General features: G+C 44.3%; 1 protein-coding gene across 1 annotated transcript in view; it reads right to left on the bottom strand.

Moving 5' to 3' along the window:
- PITPNM3 (PITPNM family member 3) overlaps positions 1–21,504 on the bottom strand; it is a 1,847,214-nt gene that overhangs the window by 675,192 nt on the left and 1,150,518 nt on the right. The window contains exon 4 of the mRNA XM_085649907.1: positions 9,405–9,481. Within this exon, the coding sequence (XP_085506033.1) occupies positions 9,405–9,481 (77 nt within the window). The remainder of the gene's footprint in view (positions 1–9,404; positions 9,482–21,504) is intronic.

The raw sequence follows: 21,504 nt of genomic DNA, 5'->3' as shown, positions 1-21,504 counted from the left end.
ATCCTAGGGTAAGTCATGAGATATTTTCTCTCGCTGTTCATTAAGAAGTGCACATACGTATGATTGACACGTGTTCTGCACCTTGAAGCACCAAGTGCGATTATAAGTGTGGTGATGTATGGTTACTTGCGTAACAACTAGCAGAAACCTACATATCATGTCTGTGTTTGTTTTCTGTTTTTCTACAGGCTAGATTTGGAGTACTATACTAGTGGGGATAGTGACAATACATACCCCATATAGTGGTTGTTCTTTATTGTATTATTTAATTAAAAAGACAGAGCCCCATAGATACATGGTCCTGATGAATGCTACGTACCCGCATGGGACATTGAGCAGAAACATGTTGACCACAGTCATCACGGTGAAGGGATAATTAGTTCCCTAGTCACTGCTCATTTCTTTTAATACCATACAGTTACCCAATTATTTAAAACTAGTCTTTATGACAACTGTAATGGTTTTTAGATCACTTTCACTACTCACATGCCCCCACTTAGTTTAGAAGTGCATCCCTGTCGTCAGGAGTATGCCCGCCCTCAAACTGAGTTTTCAGAGGGCGAGGACGGCCTATGATGAAGCATGACACCAGGTGGTATGTGAGGCCAGTTCTACACTTTTTGTGAGATGCCCCCACTAAACACGCAGAAATCCCGACTAGGGGCAGCCCCATGTGTGTTTACTTTCCGTGGTGGAGGCTGGCTAGCTCCTATTGCCCTGTGCCTGTAGTTCCCATCCCTGGTTATACACCAGGGCTAGTGTGTTCGGTATCCCTAGTGTACCATCCATAAACGGGGGACCACAAGCAACCATAAAGCTGTTGGGCAATAATTGCCGGTTGCTATAAGTTTCTGTGTTTTTCCTTTGAGGTAATCAGATGTATTTCCATACTCGGGTGGTGCCTCTCGTCAGTACCTTTCGTGGGCCTCAGATCACAAATGTGGCGCATGGCCGTTCTTAGGTTTTATGGAACATTTTGCAGCAGCTAAAGTTTCCTACCTTTTTGAGAATATATCAGTAAAACAGGACAAGTCTGCTATTTGATAAATCATTAAAGTTAGCAATATTAGAGCGGGGTGCAGAGCATGCCGAAGTCTGGGGCTAACAGCGCCTTGATTGTGCTAGCGCTGGGGTGGGCGAGTACTGGAAGGACACTCCCTGTCCAGAAGTTGGCTTCTTTCAGGAGAGTGTGATACGCCTCTGTGGCCGGCACGAGCTCACATGCCCTGGTGGTGAGCATCCCTTCCACATGCCCCCCCCCCCCCCCCGCCGAACTGTCCACTTTTCAGTTCATTTTGGATGTATTTCATGTTTATCCTGCCCCTGATACATCACAGCAGTCTGTGGCTTATGCGCTGAACTTTTTTCTGCCGGCTACCGTGTGGATTACTCTGGCCTCACACGTTACAAATTAACGAACACAGTATCGAGACTGAGCCGATGAAAACGCAGCCACACTTCTAAAAACAAAACACTTTAATTCCCTGGAGGCCCAGTTTGCCTTACTTGAGCGATTCAACATCACTCCAAAAAGCCATCTCATTTCCCGCGAGGCGAGTACTGCTTGCTGAGAACATTTCCAAGCGCCGCTTCCCTTTCATCCTCCGCCTTTAGAGTGGAAATTCACACATTCCTTTGACTAATGTGGGGCCTTCATACCTTGGCACTAAGCCGACGCGGTGCATTTTTTCATTTTTTTCCCTGTACTTTTCTGTTATACCAATCCCACTTAAACTAATGTGGGCCCTTCTGACTGGGGCCAGGCCGCTTCATTAGGCAAAAATGAGCTTGCTGTCTGCCGAACGGACCAAGCTATCAAATAGCTGTTGAGGCTCGGTGGGGTGTACTCACTGCTGGCCCGAGGGTGTACTCACGGCCTGCCTGGGGGTGTACTCACTGCTGGCCCGGAGGTATCCACACTGCTGGCCCTGTCGTGTACTCACTGCCGGCCCAGGGGTGTACTCACGGCCTGCCTGGGGGTGTACTCACTGCTGGCCCGGGGGTGTACTCATTGCTGGCCCGGAGCCGGGGTGTACTCACTGCTGGCCCGAGGGTGTACTTAAAGCCAGCCCAGGGGTGTACACACGGCCAGCCCCGGGGTGTAGTCACGGCCGCCCCTGGTGTGTACTCATGGCCAGCCCAGGGGTGTACTCACCGCTGACGCGAGGGTGTACTCATGGCCGGCCTGGGGGTTTTTACTCACGGCCAGCCTGGGGGTGTACTTACCGCTGGCCTCGGGGTGTACTCATGGCTTGCCCAGAGGTGTACTCACAGCCGGCCCAGGGGTGTACTTCCGGCTGGCACAGGGGTGTACTCACACAACTGCTTTTAAGGTATCTATAAAAATTATTTTGCACAAGTAACTTAATTACAACAACCAAGAACACTATGGCACCAGAGCTTATGGAGCAGTGTAATTTTGGCTCAGTCCTCACACGTCACAAATGTGCAACATATATGTGCACTTCGCACATATACTCTGTGTGTCCTAATGATATTAATGTAAAGTGTTGCACTTGACATCACTATTAAAGTGCATTCACTGTAGGTTTAGAGACTCATATGTACACTGTGGGGCTTATTTACCACCCCATTGTGCCGCCGGTGCGTCACTTATTTTGACGCACCAGCGGTGCAGTGTGCCTGCCAATATTTTCAAGGCCACGCAAAGCCACCCTGTGTGGCTTTTCCTGGCCTTGTACATATGGTCCCCTTTCACGCATTAATCTGCGTGAAAGGGGCAACCCATGGGTGTTGCTGTGGTTGTTCCCATGCAACATCCATGGAACCTGACACATTCCCAGGTTTACAAGGTTTTGCAACCTGGGAAACCATCAGCTTCCTACGCCTCCCCAGGGGAGGCTTAAGGGAGACCCAACTAGGAGAAATACCTTTATTTCTCCTAGTTTTTCCGTTTTCTATGTGTGACCACGACAATGCAGAACTCCCCAAAGATAGGCGATAAGCTCTGCACCTGTGGCAGCCACTCTGTACTCGCTGGACTGCGACTTGCCCAGGACCAGAGACTGGTTCCTAATAATTCACAAGAACTCCTTAGGCCTAGAGGTACCAGTCCCCTTCTATCAGCAGGCACAACCTCGAAGTCCTGCTCCCCGAGCTGTCGGGCGTGGCCACTCAAAGTCCTTGGGCAGGTGTCTTCTAAGGACTGTAGTCCAAACCCACAGCAAAACTCAGCTTTTTTTAACATTTCCCTGGTCCTCTGGACAAAGATTTCCTCAACCTGAGTACTCGCAGGTACCAAGGCTTGTTGGTGGTCAGTTCAACTACAACCTGCTTTATTCAATCCCTCAAGAGAAGAGAATCACTTACAAGAACGACCAACTGCCCCTGTGGCTCCATCGTAAAGATCTCGTATTTGTTTTCACCCTCTCTTGGCACGCCTGCAAGCTCCTTCCGCTGCAGATCTAGTTCAGTGCCACTGATAGCCAAAAGCACCTTGCAGCAGAGCCCCCTTTGCCAGGTAGATTGGATCTGCCTGGAGACAGGAGCATCCAGGGCCAGCTCCTTGCTTAAGTTCCAAAGGGTTTTGCTCAACTCACCCCGCAAGTACCTTTTTACCAAGGTAACCTTTTATCGGAATCTGATTGACAGCTCTGTTTTCAGCTAAATTGCACCTCTGCACCCAGCTCCCTTAAGCCACGTAAAATTGTGATAGCTGTTGTGAGCTGGTCTAGGGACTCACGAGACCTTAACTCCAAGTGGGTTCCATTGAACTTACTCTCTAAGTAACCGATTTTCCACTGACTGCAACGTTAATGTTTGCACATTGCAAAGTATTGATATATTTAATGCTTTAAAATTGTTAACTCTGGTTATACTGTATGTATTGGTTTTGTTTTAGTGTCTAAAAATATATAAAATTCAAAGCTATTTTTATGAATTGGTATTGGATTTCTCTAGAGTCTTGTCAGTTACTCATCTTCCATGTTGGTGATGTGAAATGCTTAACACATGTTCCTCTAAAGTAGCCTGTCTGCTCTTTGCCACTCTGCCAGGACTGGGAGAAGGTGTACTGAGAAAGTACCCAGGGTCCATCTTTGTGTATTATGCTAGTACTGCATGGTAAGGCAACCCCTGCCATACCACATGATACTTTCACTTTGCAACATGACCCAACAATTTTAGGCGAATTAGAGCTACTTCAGGGTTCAACACTCTTACTCTACTTATGCAGTGCTCAACCCTCCGACCACTTCTCTTCACCCACTACGATAGCCTTGAATTTTGGCAGAGAGTGCCAAAGTGTACTGGGTGGCTTAATGAGCCAACATGAGAAACTCCTTTACAGTGTAGTATGGTACTGAGCCACATGACTCAACTCAAGGGTTTTCATCAACGGAATCATGTCACGGGGTACTCCAGACTGTGGAATTTAAGCGGACCCAGTTGATTTGAAGCACTTGCCAAGAAATACAAATTCTACAAGTCACAATTCTTTAAATATTTACAGCTGTGGCATGCATTATACCAGTACCATCCCTAGCTTGAACCCTTCAAGAATGTAAAGCTCTTGAGCCAAAAATAACTTTAGAACCCCTGGATTGACAATGGACTTTGCACACTTAAAGATCCTTACCAATAGATTTACCACACCAATTTATTTTCCAAGTTGTTAGCTCTATGGGAGTGCAACATTAGACAGATGGAGAATAAAGAGTGGACATATGTCTGTGGGGCACCTTGTGAAGTTGGTATTCCATAATGCCTCTGTCTCATCCAATGAAGTCTCTTCGTATTCTGCCTATAGGCTATGGACGATGTAGGTTGATCTCTCTGGCTTACTCACGATGTGGCAATGACAATGAGGTCTCAAAATGCACAACAATACAAAAATGCTGGAAAAAAATCGAATGGGTATATCCATGGGTACTGGGGAACCTGTTGAGCTGACCTCTAAACCATGATTATTTGTTGACACGAAACAAACAATATGTCCGCACTATGGAGGTCCTTTTGGCATTAGGAAGCAGATAACATTCCAACTAGGGATTGACGCAACTTGAGTGCAGTGTAATTACATACGATTACAGTAAAATTACACAAGGTTACATGAAATTACCCAAGGAGCATAACGCAGCTTTTACCTCTATTATCCTACCGTAAAATGCACCTTATGTCCAAAATGCACCTTAAAATGCTTTTTTCACTAAGAAGATAGCACTAAATGCAACATAGTTTGAAAAGCAGCAGCCGCTTGCTAAGTTTGTTGTTTATGTGCTCCTGTGGAAGAATTTTTGTGCCAAATTACTCATAGTTATGCAAACAGGCGTAATCATGCAATTTTCAGTAACTGCCCGTTAAAAGAGTAATGTGAAATTACAGAAATCACTCATATTACTGCAGCGTAATTTTGATTAGGCCTAGTGGTAATTCCACATACTAGGGTATCAGTATTTTTCAGGTAAGCAATTACAGCAGCAATTAAGTGGCTCTCAAAATAAGACCCTAAAATTCACTTTTGGGATATTGTTTATAAACCTAGGAGGGCCATCTTAGCTCAATTGCGCCAGTGTGCATCCCTGAAACTGCACTCACAGTGCACGGTCACGGAGCACCAGGATGTTAGCATTTCACTAGTGGGTGTTAATGTTTCACTATCAGGGTATTAGCGTTTCACTAGCGGGGCGTTAAGATTTCACTAGCAGGGATTTAGCGTGTAACTAGCAGGGGATAGTATTTCACTAGCAGGGCGTTAAGGGTCCACTAGCAGGGATTTAGCGTGTAACTAGCAGGGGATAGTATTTCACTAGCGGGACGTTAAGGTTTCACTCGCAGGGAGTTAGGGTGTAACTAGCAGGGGATAGTATTTCACTAGCGGGGCTTTAAGGGTCCACTAGCAGGGATTTAGCGTGCAACTAGCAGGGGATAGTATTTCACTAGCGGGGCGTTAAGGTTTCACTAGCAGGGATTTAGCGTGTAACTAGCAGGGGATAGTATTTCACTAGCAGGGCGTTAAGGGTCCACTAGCAGGGATTTAGCGTGTAACTAGCAGGGGATAGTATTTCACTAGCGGGACGTTAAGGTTTCACTCGCAGGGAGTTAGGGTGTAACTAGCAGGGGATAGTATTTCACTAGCGGGGCTTTAAGGGTCCACTAGCAGGGATTTAGCGTGTAACTAGCAGGGGATAGTATTTCACTAGCGGGGCGTTAAGGTTTCACTAGCAGGGATTTAGCGTGTAACTAGCAGGGGATAGTATTTCACTAGCGGGGCGTTAAGGTTTCACTAGCAGGGATTTAGCGTGTAACTAGCAGGGGATAGTATTTCACTAGCGGGGCGTTAAAGTTTCACTAGCAGGGATTTAGCGTGTAACTAGCAGGGGATAGTATTTCACTAGCGGGGCGTTAAGGTTTCACTAGCAGGGATTTAGCGTGTAACTAGCAGGGGATAGTATTTCACTAGCAGGGTGTTAGCTTTTCAATTCACTGTGAAAACTTGTTTCTTTTTTGCTCGACCGCGCACTTGGTTCATTGTAGCAGTATGTGGCTTATATGGTGGCAAGTTTTTTTTCTTTCCTAAAGACCATGTGGATTACTCTGGCTTTGTGCACTACAAATCAAACTAGGGCAGCTTCGGGCCTGATAAAAACACAATATTGTTGAAACAAAATGCCTTAATTGCTCTTTGGCCTAGTTTGCCCCATACCTTCCACTCAGCACCACTCACTGCCCCGCAGGGCGAGTTCTGCCTGATCACTGAGATGCGCACGGTTTTTCCTTGATCCTTCTTTCTGAGCGGGAAACGCACACAATGATTTACCTAATGCAGGCCTTTCTACTTTGATGCTAATCCAGCTTGATTCATTCCTCTGCCTTTTCCCTGTATCTTTTCTGCACAGCCAATCATCCCCCCTCCTTTAAGCTCATGGAGACTGTTCTTGTGCCTGGGCCAAATAGCTGCCTTAGACAAGCAAACGCTTCAGCACTGCTCCCTGGACTTGGCTCTGGGCCTGCTTCAGGTCCATGGGGGGTATTCGCTGATGGTGTTTTTTTATAATTCACCCCTCAGATGTTGCTTGTGTATCAACGTGTGGAAAGTTGTGCCCCACATTCATTAAGCATAGGCACTGGAAGTAGAGGTGGGTGACCGCAGCACCATCCCCAAAATAACCAGGCTCAGCTCAGAAGTTGAATAAGCAAAGAGGATGCCTTTATCTTTTCACATTTGCTAGTCGACAAAGACAGAGGTCAATGGTCAGGCTATATCTTCTGATTAATTGCTGCTTATTCTTTTAAAATGGAGCTTGGTGTTTACTTCTCTGAGAGGGAGAGGATTGTGTGAAGTGAGCCACGTGACAGTCCTGCTGGGGTACAGGGAGTCTAAAAGGAAAGGCTGTAGGACGTCATTTTTTCCTAACACACAACAAAATTTAAAGAGCTATAAATTAACTGTACAAATATTTCCGAAAATACTAGCCATTGAAAAAAGCACACCTAAAGTGTGATGGAAACAAACATGTTAGCCCCATCAAACAAACCTAGATACTTTACTTGGTGATGCGGAGATGCTAAGTAGTTGCTGTAATCTAATTTTCACACATTATTGCTTGTGCTCTATACCGTATTATCAGTAAAAGTCTATGTCTGTGCCAATTTAGTGCCCATTTCAATGGAAAGTTTGCGGTTTGTAAATGACAGTGTGCTACCACATCATGCTTTATTAATATATTTGCAACAGTGTGCTCCATAATGCACCACCAGCTCCCAATACCGCGCTCCTGCTGCATGGGCGTGGCTCATTTACTACACTAGTTCTTTGTATGACATTTGGATTGTTCCCAATCTCTATACTGTTAGTGATGTAACATTTATGGCAGCACCCCTCCCCCCCCCCTCACTCTGAAATTTGTACCAGCACCACTGTCATCCAGATCCTGATCTGCAGATCTGGTGAAGTAACTGACAGCTTCCTTGTCTGAGGGTGGCAAATGTTACCATTCAGAGGGGATGTGACCTAGCAGCAGGTGCGGCTGTGAAAGTAAGAGCGGTGTGGCGGGGTGGAGGACTTGACAGATGATGATGAGGGAAAATGAATTATGTACTAAATTTCCCTCGTCGTCTGTCGAGTCACCCTCCCTTCCCACGTCGTCTGTCGAGTCAACCCCACCATCCGCCTCACCGCTCTTACTAGCACGGGCCGCTCCTGCCTAGCAGTTTGGGGTAGAACATTCCTTTTGGGATGGGGCCGAGATTGATTTGCATGTGTTTGGCCCCAGTCATAGATGGCATAGGCAAGGTTAAAAACGACTGACTGGAAAGCAGCCCAGAGTGAATCCCAAGAGATGACATTGAATCAGACATTCCACTGATCATTTTGGGGTAGATTTACAAGCCCTTTGAGACACTTTTGCGCTGCAGTTGCATCACTTTTGTGACACAGCAGCAGCGTAAGAAATGCAGCCAATTTACAACGTGACGCATCTAGTGAGTCATCGTAAGGAAATCTCCAACAAGCACCATGTTGATTAGAGTGTCACTACTGCGATGGTATTAGATCAGCTTCAGCTAATACATTAAAATACCGAAACCACTGTCTTTAAAACTCCTGAGACTTGGGTGCATGATTGAATACCATATAAAGCGTAATGTGCGCAGATAACTTTTCCAGGTGCTGTTCAGTTCCAAAGGCGAGGGCCTGTAAGTATAGGTAATGGAAATGGTAAGGACGCGATTCTAGAACATTCCTAGATTCCAGAAGTCTTGGTTATTTCTGGAATGTTAATGGCAAGAAATGAAAGAGCTTCAGATACGCTCCAACTGCAGCTTGAAAGGTGCTCTCGGTAAAATGTGATGCTTGGCAGTCTTGGGGGTCTTTGTGCACATAACTAAAAAGAAGTCAGACGTCTCTTAGGGGTGTTTAAAACCTTCAGATTTTGCGGAGTTTACAATGTTTTGAAAACTTTGAAGAATTTTCATGCAAACTCTTTTTACAGGACTTTTGTCCACTAATAGTGAGTCTTTGCCGAGATATTTTATAAATCCTACTTCTGAATTTTACTCTGACAATCTAAATTTGAACACCTTCATACATTTCAATATTTCACAACACACAGATTTTGCAAACAGCAGTGGCCCGTGCAGGTAAGAGCGGTGGGGCCGTGTGGGGGTATTTCGTCAGACGATGCAGAGAGAAAATTATTTATTTCTTTAATTTTCCCTCGTCATAGTTCGTCAAAATACCCCCCCCCCCCACACGTTCCCACTACCCTGCCGTTCTTACTTCTTACCTGCACGGGCCGCGGCTGGCAGAAAATACAGTTTGCGTGCACACCCCAAGCTTGACGTGAAAGCTCACTGCGCCCATGTCCAAGTGAAAAGGTCTTTTGCACCAATCCCCTGGCCTCCCACCCTTGCTTTCTCAATAGTACCTCGGGCGTGCTGCTCACCTCACTGTCCTCAAGGACGTCCATACTGTTTTGCCGCGGACATCTCTGCTTTCTCTGGGGGACTCTGTACAGTTCACCTGAAGAAGAAGAAGAAGTAGAGAGACAAGAATTAGGCTTCAGATCTGAGACTAATATAGGATTTGGCTTTGATGTTCATAATTATTGCTGCTTAGTTGAACACTTGGGGATATTATAGTGGGTGATGTCTTGCACGTCCTGGGCTCTCTGCTTGTATATAAGGTGCCAGAGATGCTTGTGTAGTCCCTTCTGTAATAAAGATTGTGCCAGTACACATTTTGCACTGGAACACTGGGGAATAGCTCTATGCAAATGGGAAAACACTTTACCTCTGCACCCGTACCTCACTACAGACACAGGCATGGAGACAAAGGAGCTGATGGCCACATAGAAGTGGTGCACAGCCAGCGCCCTCCCCCCCCCCCAAGGGTGCCCCTCCAAAGGGAGAAATGGAGTCCTAGGGACCCCTACATGTGGATGCCATCACCTGCTGCATTCCTCTACATAGAGATCTTTGTCCCCTTTCAAATTCAGACACAGTTGAGGCCTGCACAGTGAAAGGCAGACCTGTGACTTCAAATAGCTGGTCTACCATTCCCTTATTCTTTGACATTGGAATAGCACATTCACTATATTAGGGTGCATTGTCTCGATCTGTAGTGGGCACATCCACTCAAAGGTGCACTGTGGTGGGAACAGTGACAGTGTGCCCTCTTTGTAAGATGAGCCCTGGAAGGATTCTTGTGCACAGTGTAGATGCTGGCCTGTGATGCCACGCATCAGAATATATTACAGCAACTTGTTCAACAATAGACAGCATGGTTATTAGCGCAACCCAGCTACTAAGAGGCTTCAACTGCCAGTGGAGGACGATTTGCAGGTGGTGGTGTGGTGTTCAGGGATCACTAGGATGGCAGACCTCCCTGGAATCTTGTATTGTGTACGCAGCCTTGGATGGTCACCTACTCTTAGGATGCATCTCACTTAAGGCCTTCAATAGTTGTCCAAGCCTTGGTCCCATCTCTGCTTGACTAATGCAATGTTATTGAAGATGGATTCTTAATCCACACTGGACCCCTTTGTAGAAAGACCTCCATGGCCCTGCTCAACTGAGCAAGTTACTCAGTCACCATCAGAGCACTCTACTGGCTCCCTCCACTAGGCTCCAAAACCTTCAAATCCTGATGCACCATTAACATAGCACTGAACCTCAACACCTCTTTTCATCTGACAGGCAACATCAAAATCTGTGCTGGACAATGCAATACCTGTAGAAGCAACATTGTCAGGCTGGAGAAAAGAAAGGACAGAAATGAGAAGAGTGTGTCTAGCCCTTCTGCTGCCGTGCTACTAGGATTCTGAACTTCCTACTCTCCCAGATCACGAAAGAACCAGATCTCCTTCACTTCAGAGAGGAGCCAAACACCCTTCTCTGCAAAGAACACCTCATCCACATGTAGAAGCTGGGTGATTCACTCGGGCTTAAATATCACCCTCCTTTTCTGTGTTCTCATCCCGGCTACCTGTCCTGACTGCAGTACCCCTATTTGATTTATCTATTATAAGCCTCCCTCTGAGCATTGTCCTGTTGCTTTGGAGCTCTGGTTGTGCTCAATGAATGCAAACACATACTACCACCCTTCCACTTAATTCGCTTGCAACCACCCCTGGGCTTTGATGCAAATCCCTATCTGCTAACATTCATAGACGCAGATTTGCACTATCTTCGAAGCAGGCGTAATGAGGATAAATGTTTTAATTTCTCCTTATTTTTCCAACTGTGCATATGTGCTGCATTATACAGAACACATACAATGTGGGTAAAATTGTAAGGGATAGTTTTGTATTGGAATATTCTCCTTCCAGTACAAAAGCTATGCTTTATAGAACGCGCACTCTGTGTGTGCATTAGTTTGTCACTGCTGGGAAAGATAAATAATGTGCCTTATCTTAGTAGATATTTCAACATTTCCTTCTCAGCCATTTAGTTCAATGGAGACATGTTAGGGCTTAGCTGCAATTGTAGGAGCACACATTTAATTCTTTGAAAAATATATAGTTTATTTTATAAAAACAATGAAAATCCTATTAATTCTCTGAATCTACTTTGTCTACTTTTCATTAAAATTGCAATGTGTAATACACAAAATGTTATTATATCCCAATTAAATCGACATTTTAATGCCATCTTTTCCACCATAGTTTGTTTTAATTTCCATTTGAATGGCAACTATTTTAATCCATGGTAATTCCATATTAGCTGCTTATTTGTGCCTTTCAATTTAAAATAGAACATTCACTTTCAATTAAAAATTCTGAATATTCACACCAAGGTATTTCTCACTTCTTAACACCTCAGTCATAGTTGCAAAACACCCTACAAGAAAAAAACATTTGTTTTTACCTATTTAACTAGCACTGTCAAAACCAATAGATCTGGGTTTCATTTGCTACTCTACACCGCATTAGCTCATTAGAGTAAGGTATACAGGAGTTGGAAACAGTAATGGATAGAGAGAGCTATAGAAGTAAAGTAGGCTTCCATGCAAGTCAAGGCAGTTCTTGAGGTGAGGTGGGAATATACACCAAAATAGCCAATAGCATTAGATGAGAGACAATTACTTCCCTGGTCTGAGCGATGATGTGATTGGCAAAGTCTTAAGTCATTGACTGAATGAGGCTCAATAAAGAAAGACAACACTTGAAAGGCTGGACAATATATATAAATATAAATATATACATAGATCTCAGCTGTGTCAGACCCATCTTTACCTGTAGATTGGGACTGGTTGTGGATATGTGGCAGTGGTCAGCGCTGCATCTTTGACACGCCTCTTGTTCATGAGCTCCGCGTATGGCTGACAAATGTGGAAGGAGTGCAGGTGAATTCACAATGCGGCGCCCCCCGGCCGTGATTTTCAAGGCAATGGGGAAAGAGCAACAGATTCTCTGCTGAAGGGAACGCTTCGCAAGTGGAAAACATCTACTGATCTTGCTGTATGAGAGGAGAGAGCGGTTCGGTGAGGCTGACGGAGTCAGGGCATAATCGTGTGCACGGGCGAGTCACTGTACCACCCACGCTCGTGAACCACACTGCTTTTAACTTACTGGCAGGATTGTAAGGACACATGGGCATCCACTGGGGACATCAAGGAGGACAGTACTTACTGCCGGGAGATCTTGAAGTCCTTCTTCTATGGCTATCCTTGATTGATCCAATGGGATGCCACCTGCAACAGTTTAAAAACCCCGTGCTAACCTTGTTTTAAGTAATTTGGCACAACGCTGGCATTGAGGAAGGCATACGCCGAAACGCAACTGCCAGGTGCCACAATTTGGGACAAACATGCATTGAATGTGCAAATAAATACTGTTTGCGAAGCGTTCTCAGCTGTGTCAGACCCATCTTTACCTTTAGATTGGGACTGGTTGTGGAGATATATATATACACACACACACACACACACAACATTAACATTTACAAGTCCAAAAACTACAGAAATTCACCAGTTATAGTTAGCAGAGCTAACTATTACTGCGCCCGGTCATGCACTGCTCATGACCTAATATATTACAACACACATGACATGTTCTATGACATAATTTATGACATCATAGAGCTAACTATAACTTGCACCAGGCCATGCACTGTTTATGACCTCGCACATTACATCACTTGTGATATGTTCTATGACAACATTTATGACATCACTGAGGATGTCGAACTAGCTGATAATATATATGTCAGTCCCAGGATGCAACCACTACATTGCTGAATGATAAAAATCATCATAAACCAAAAGCAATCAATCTTAATCCGCTTTCATCTTCATTAGAAGTTTTATTGTCCATTCAGTCGAATAGGTGAAAGATGATAACTCCAATGTGCAAATGCATGTATAATGCCACAGCCTTTAATACAGCATGTCGGATTCCCACGTTTCGTAATTATGTATTTAACCCAATGCATTGCGGCCCTTCGGTTTTCGTCAGGGGTAACTCTGAAGTAAAGAAAAAACATTGTTTTTAGTTCCTCTAAACAAACATACTTAACTAATAACTTAGATGTGTGAACTTAAAAAAACCCTCTCTGGTAAATAAACCCTTGTTTCTTTTAAAGTAACAAAATCCACAGTTTATTTAAACCCATCCCATTAAAAATGTAACCACTTTAGAGTCAAAATCGTCATGATAGCTATGTAAGAACTTGTTGCAATTCGTTAAGCAGGAGCGCGATACAAACAATTTTGAATTTGAATGTTGAAGGTAGGAATTGGATACAATATAGAGCACTTGTCTAGTAAAATAAGGGTTAACAACAAACGACAAATTAGACTCTAAAGCGGTTACATTTTTAATGGGATGGGTTTAAATAAACAGTGGATTTTGTTGCTTTAAAAGAAACAAGGGTTTATTTACCAGAGATGGTTTTTTTAAGTTCACACAGCCAAGTCATCAGTTAAGTATGTTTGTTTAGAGGAACTAAAACCAATTTTTGATACACTGTTTTTTCTTTACTTCAGAGTTACCCCTAACGAAGGCCGAAGGGCCGAAATGCATTGGGTTAAATACATAATTACGAAACGTGGAAATCCGACATGCTGTATTAAAGGCTGTGGCATTATACATGCATTTGCACATTGGAGTTATCATGTTTCACCTATTCGACTGAATGGACAATAAAACTTCTAATGAAGATGAAAGAGGATTAAGATTGATTACTTCTGGTTTACGATGTTATTTATCATCCAGCAATGTGGTGGTTGCATCCTGGGACTGATAAATTTATTATCAGCTAGTTCAACATATGTTTCCATAGTACTCAGCATTTACCAGGATAGCACCCCAAAATGACTACATTTGATGAACTTTGATGAAATGTGAGTGCGGGTCGTACCTATATTTGTTTAGTATCACTGATGATGTCTCACATGACAACATTGATGACCACTGATGATAGCTTTCAAAGACCGTGTTAGCTTGTTTTATAGTTTAGATTGTGGCGAATAGCTATCATGTCACTTTTCTACCTTACTTTTTAAAGCCTGTGTACAGCGAATGGGTGTGTTTGCAAAATGCCTGTGCTTCTAATGCATCATAGGTATGTAGAGGTATTGAACATATCATAATTGTATTGAAGAGTGACTCTGTGTGCAGAAGACAGCTGGGGATTTGTGTCTAGTATGTTCCACATGGGTTGTTCTGCAGAAAAAGCTTCCAACAAGGCAACAATTCTATGTCGTAGAAACTAATTATTATAAGCAGCCTTTAGTTATTAGACAGATTTCTACAAAACATGTGACAATTTCTACTTAACATCGAAGACTGTGTGCGCCAGGAACTAACCTATGTACAAATGCCTCTTTTGCTGCAGAAGATGGGCTATCTGTAAAGTTTTCACAACAGTATGAAGGCTGTAGGTAGTATAATCTTAAGCACCTTCAGACCTTGGTTATTTTAAGCAAATAGTGTCTTTATTGGAAAGTGTTGCATAGACTGTGCACTGTTCTTAGTAGGTATATTTTTAATACTCTGGGGTGTATTTCGCATAGGAGTTTCACTGTCTGCAAACAGTGTGGTACAGAGTAAACTCTTTCCGTAGAGTAAACACTATGTACAGTACCCATTTTTCTACTCATATCATCTTTATTTTGTAATGTAGATTCAGTGTCTGGGAGGGATTTGATACAGATAAATGATTTCAATGTTAGGCATTTTGGAACATATGTTGATTATCTTGAGGAACATGGCTTTCTCAGAGAAGTTGTATACATATTGAGAAACCTGTGTAATGAGTATGTCCCCTATATCTGTGGATGTGTGCTAATGTGAATCAGGCTTCCCATGAAGTGCATAGTATACAATGTTGTACTTAACCCATGCTTGCTACACCAAATGGAGTTGTATCTGTGATGGCATTAATGATGCTTTATATGATTCTGAGGAATTTTGTACTTACTTTCAGGGCTCTAATTCCATACTAGTTTATAGAGTAATGTGTACAAAAGAAGCTTGAATGATGTCATCAGCGATGTTCCTGAGTCCTAAAATAGCTGCCACCACTTCCTGGCTGATATGGTGACAGTCAATCAGATCTCAGCAGGAGGTATTCCTCGTTTTTTACTCTGAGCTGCGCACTCATTGCTAAAAATACTTGAGGAATGTATAACTTTCCCCAAAATATACCAGGACCGGAGTTAGAATACTAAGTAAGCCTCCTGGAATGTTTGGGGGAAATTTGCTCTTTCCCAGATATTCGTGGACTGGAGTTAGAATAGTAATTTTGACCTTCCAGTGTCTGCCGTGCACACTGCTGCCCTAAGGGCTGGAAACACGAACAAGCCTCAGTGAATCCTCCACAGGGTGAATTATACAATCGTTTTAACCTTTATTTCTCCAGCACTCCTGAATGGATTTACACCAAAAAACAAAAAGCACTCTTTCTAGACTGAGATCTACCTTTCTGCTGGATTTGGTGTAAATCTGTTTAGTGGTTTGGGCTGTAGCTGTGTTTAAAGAACCAATGGGAAAATGAATGGGAAAAATGCATTTTGAGACCCCCATTTTCTCTTGGCCCCAGCTTGATGGATCACCCCAACACTTACAATACACAAACTAGTCAAATAGTGGCACTTTTCTGGGAATGTTTAATGGACATCCATCAAACGGTGCCAAAGTATTAACAATACAAAAATGCATTCCTGTCGAAAGATGATTCTAACTATAATTGCCCAAGGGCGACAGCTGTCCTGTCAAAGCCCTTACCCACTTCTAACAAGTTCCAGTATGGCTAGGAAGCTAGGGTAATGAAGACAGAGAACATTTATTTAACATTTTTATATCCTCATCAGGGACATGTTAGAAGGTGTGATTCTGTTCCTCAAAATACTTTTTAGGCACAAATTTTTTTCAGGGCTACTTTTCCATACGGCGACAATGTATGGTTAAAACAAAATAATCTCTGGCATTGAGAAAGCAAAGAATTATCATGTTTCTATCCCGTGTGGATCTGGCTGCTCGTCATTTTTTTTACACTGGCAGAAAGTGAGAAAACAGACAAGAACAGAATAAAGCAGTACAATGATATGCAATATTCTCCTTTGCCTAGTACTTTTGGTGAAGTTTTATCATGGTTTTGTTCTGTCGTGTGGCATGTTTTTTTCCTCTATAATCAGCAGCGGCTCCTCCGCTATAGTGGAGGAGGGCCCTCACCCAAAAATGGCAGGAAAGGGAAAATAAAATGATAATAAACACTTGTTTTATTTTTCCTGACGAGTCTTGGAGGCGGGGCCAGAGGATGACAGGAGGAGTGGTAGTGCACTGCCTTTAGTGTGCATAACAGTCTGGCTAGCCGTCTTAGGCCGGCCAAACTGTCATGCACATTGAATCTTTCTCCAACGCAGCTGCGTTGATGGGTTGGAAAGAGCAGGCACAGACTCCAAGTCCGTCTGTGGCTGCAAATCGAGGGCACTTAAGCCAATCCTAAAGCTGGCCGCAGGAAAGCCTGGGAGCCTGCGCCTGCGCCTGTGAGAGGAGGAGCAGAAAAGCGCAACATGGCTGACTTCAGGCACCTCTTTTCATTTTTATTTTTTATTTTGCCCTCCCGTGACCCGTATGCCTCCCTCCTGCCTGCCCACCCGCCACTCGTCCACAACACTGACTGTAGACCAGGTGGCTTTTTAAGGCATGTAGGGTTATTTACCTGCCATGGCATAGAAACAATTCTAACACCCACTCAGCTGATATAACATGATAACCAACAACTGCATTTGGCTGGCATTTCTAGGGGCCAGGGTGAGGATCCATATCTATATACAGTTTTCCCCTTGAAGATGAGAATTACTCTGACAGGATTGTTGCTCCTTATCTGAATGAACATAACTATTTGTCGATGAGAGTCAAAGACACCTGCCTAGTCTCCTTTTCTCTAAAGAGGACATGCCACATATTACACCTCTTTTTTTTGTTCAAATCTGTTTTATTGAATATTACAGGTACATACAAGGAAGCATATTTTCACGTTGTTCATGCATGTTGCCACGCATCGACAATAAAAGCATATATTCATTGCATGTAAGTTGAGCCCTTTAACATACACGGCGCATTCGCCGCCCCGAATTAGTTACAAGTACAACATACGGCTCCTTACATCAGTGCGATGCTTCACAAGTCGGTGACTGGTTAGCTACGGCAGTCCCATAAGCATAGTCTTTCAGCTAATTCAGAGTGGACTTCAATTCAGATAATGTAGAATAATAACAATTATGAACAACAATCAGACTCAACGCAGACCGGTATTGGTACCCCAATCTCCCTTCCCCCACCCCTTTCCCCTTTCCCCGCCTCCCCCACAACAGGTCCCAGCATTTCAGATTGACTGTTAATTTTCTTCAATGGCGACCACCGTTGTCTGCACAGATAACTATACAAATCAGCTCCCACATGGGAACACCACAGCTGCACACGGTGGGAGACTCCAGTATCCACCCTGCGTCCCCGCCCTCCCCTTCAAGCTCTACATATCACTCCTCTTGGGGCTTAGGAGATCTGGTGGGATGTGCCTTAGGGTGAGTGGTGTAGGACAGTTCCCAGTGATGGACTCAAGCACAGGAAGGATTAGTAGTCCGTAGGGAGTTTGACGAACATAGGTCGCTGGGTTGAACTTGAATTCTGTCCTTGATATGTGTATAGTGTCTCTTTATGTTGATTTGTGTGTGATGGGAAAAGAATTTGAAACTGATGTATGTTTGGCAGTACATTCATCCCAGAAGCAGGGCTTGGAGTGCTCCCTTCACTTGATTTAAAACGAAGAAACAAGCTCTTAGATTTTCAACATACTTTGTTTCATCAGCTATTGGGATAAAGAGAACACTCAATAAAATAATGAAAGCTGTACTTATGAAAACCTCAATCATTTGAAAGCAGCCAGAGGCTTTCCTGCAAACCTGTCGATTTCAGTGAAAACAGGAAGCAAGCTTTAAATGATATTTTAAACTATGAATGCATATTTGCGTATTGATATTTTAGGGCCAATTAAATAAGAATTCAAAGGCACACTCCAATTATGGGAAAGGCCAGTGCAGGGGCGGCTCTAGGCTCATGGTGGCCCTGTGCAGGGAGCGCAGGTAGGGGGCCCCGGAAGAGGGGGTCCGGGCGGGGCGGAGCTTAGGAAGGTGTTTTAATAAAACGTCCAGAAAAGGCGTTAGATGACCAGTAACATGGTAACAGAAAAACGACGTTTACTTTTTGAGTGCTCATCACTTGGATACTTTGTTTTAGAATCGGGGTCTCTGGAGGGACCCCTTTCAACAAGAAAAACACGTTGCGTGTCCGTAAGAGAGTTCGGCCACAAAGCAGAATCCCTCCAATCACATAAATCATATTCAGAACACGGGTCTGTAACATGGTCTTGCTCTTTGGCTTCCTTTTCAATACCAGCATCATCCGTCTGTAAACTCTGAACCTCCTTCAGAATGCCAGATGTTGATGGACTGATGAATGATGTTTCAGTTTCTCTGTCTGAGGGTCTTTTGTAATAATCCTCATCCTGAGTTGGTAATTGCTGCATGTTTGTATCAATTTCAGAGTCACCTAGTTCATTTTTATTGGTCTGCTCATGGATATCATCATTTTTTTGTTCTTCTTTATGGTCGTCAGCGCCTGTTTTACCTAGTGCATCAGCAGTACTCTGGCCAGAGGATTCTCCATCTTTAGGTTTCCCTTGGGTGATAAAGTTCAGGATTGCTCCTTCCTGTGACACTACGAAAGCCTGCTGAGCCACCTTTCTCTTTCGTTTCGAATAACCAGATTTGTGTACTCGAATTCTCTTCATTTTGCTTGCAATGCAGCGGGCGAGGCTAGCAGTGGGTAGGGAAAAAAAGAAGACAATCAGCAGTGGCGGCTGCTGAAAGATTTTGATGTGTCATTTTTATTTTCTTGCAAAAACAACAGTTGATGGACAGAATGCAGAACAATGTCATACATTCACCCCAGTACAGAGATCTGGGCCTAAATCCATCGTTTTTTTGCTCACCACACCACCCCAGTTCAGACATGGCCATATGCAAATCAGCCTTGACCCTGTGCCTCATGGGAACAGTCCAACCCGAACTGCCAAGCCATGTCTTCCCTGGACTACACAATGAAGGGCCAGCATACCTTAATGAACGAGTGAAGTTCCACCAACCTACCAGGAAAATATGTTCCAGAACCATCTCCCTAGCAGCCACCCAATGCAGCCGCCGATAAAACAGTGGAGGCCGCTACTTCTCCCACCTGGCAGTGAAGACCTGAAAACTCTCCCCCTGCACCTCAGAGCCTCACCATCGCTCCAGCAGTTCAGGAAGGACCACAAGACCTCGCTGTTCAACCAACAAGCAGCATGATCCAGCAGCATGAATCCCACACCGCCTCGAGACCCTTATGTGTGAAGCAGCTGAGCTTTACAAACTCTGACTGATTGATAGTAATTACCCTTCCCACTACATGTATGACACATTATGAGGACTAGCCACATATGGAAGGTTTATTTGAAGAGTGTTATAAAACTATAGGGTAGATCATGTGACTTGGCATACAAGGTCTGTTTTCTCAGTCCACTGAGAACAGTACAGCCTGGAGAATAGTTCATGATCTATTTGGGAAGTGACCTTAGCAGGAAGAGAGTAAGCTACCTTGCAATCATGGCACACAGAGACCTGTCTCAGTACGTCACTAACTGAACCTGAAGACAGCCTACAGGTAACCAAAGACTCGTCCACTTTACCACATTGTCAAAAGACAAAATACAATATATTTAATTAAGGTTTCTTGTATAGTGCCATATTCCAGCAACCAGTTCTGCTCGCTTTCAGAGCACCTATTAAACAAGGATTAATTACAGTGAGTCCTAAGGCTATGAAAAGGCACTAGAGGTTCACTGAAGCAAAATTAATGTGCAAGGAACATCCAGTCAGGAGACAACTTTCAAGCAGACGTACGGATCACTAGCACAGCGTACCAACGACCCCATGGGCCGTGGCACAAGCAAGGAAAATGGCCCCTTTGGCTGCTGCTCAGGAAGTAGAATATAGCAATTATCAGGGTTCAATGGGCCCCTGAGGGTTTTGGGTCTCAGTACCACTGTTCTTGCTGAACCAATGGTAACTATGCCCCTAGTATGGACAGAGAAGGCTGCTTCACCAATTGCAAACTGAGGACTAGTTAAACTAGTTTTCTCTGCTAGTCACATGACAAGCACTGGAATGTAATTAAAGAAATGATCAAGAAGCCAGTCTCCTACCAAGGTCTCTGCAAAAGGGCATTAGATTGAGTTAACATGGGTAGGCACTGCCATCCTATTCCAGGCATCCATCCATAGGTGCTTGCATTTCATGTCTGCCTCAACACCATATAAACAGACATAACCAAATGCCAAGTACATTCGAACACTCGATGTTTTAAAAGATTTGTGCAGGCAGATCCACTCATTAGATCAAAAGTATCAGCTTCATACTCTGTTTTCATGATTGTTGATAAGTAATTGTAATCATTTTAATGAATCCTTACCATTACGTCTAACACCTCGTACCCTGCTCTCCTCTTCCCCCCAATACGACCGTGCCTCCCAAGTTACACCTCCAAAAGTCACCATGCCTCCCCTCAGCCACAAGTAAACACCGCCCCTTCACTCCTGACTCACTCTTCCCTCAACATACAGCGCCGATCTGTACCACTCCCTACCCCTGGCGTACGGAGACCACCTCTCCGACCCGCGCCCTCTCAGAGATGAATCGTGAGAGAGAGGCTCTCTCACGATTCATCATGCCCTCCCTTCCCATGACCACCAGAATACCTCCAGCTCGCCACCTCACATGGCTTACCTCCACCCAGACCCAAAGCACACACCATCTACAATAACATCCTCACCCAACCTTCCCCACGCCCCCGGCTCCTCACCCCCACGGACTGGGATACATTCCTACGCCTGATCTGCCCTCCTCCCCAGGGCTCCCCACACCCTCGTCCAATGGCTCTCCTTCCCTCGGGTTCACTCTGCAGTGGCACACGCTGACCTCCTCACTCCCCCTTCCCATGCCCTGAC

Source organism: Triturus cristatus, chromosome 3_2 (genome assembly GCF_964204655.1).
Source record: "Triturus cristatus chromosome 3_2, aTriCri1.1, whole genome shotgun sequence".
NCBI lineage: Eukaryota > Metazoa > Chordata > Amphibia > Caudata > Salamandridae > Triturus > Triturus cristatus.
Note: the sequence above shows the minus strand (reverse complement) of the source record. Positions and strands in the feature narration are given on the sequence as shown.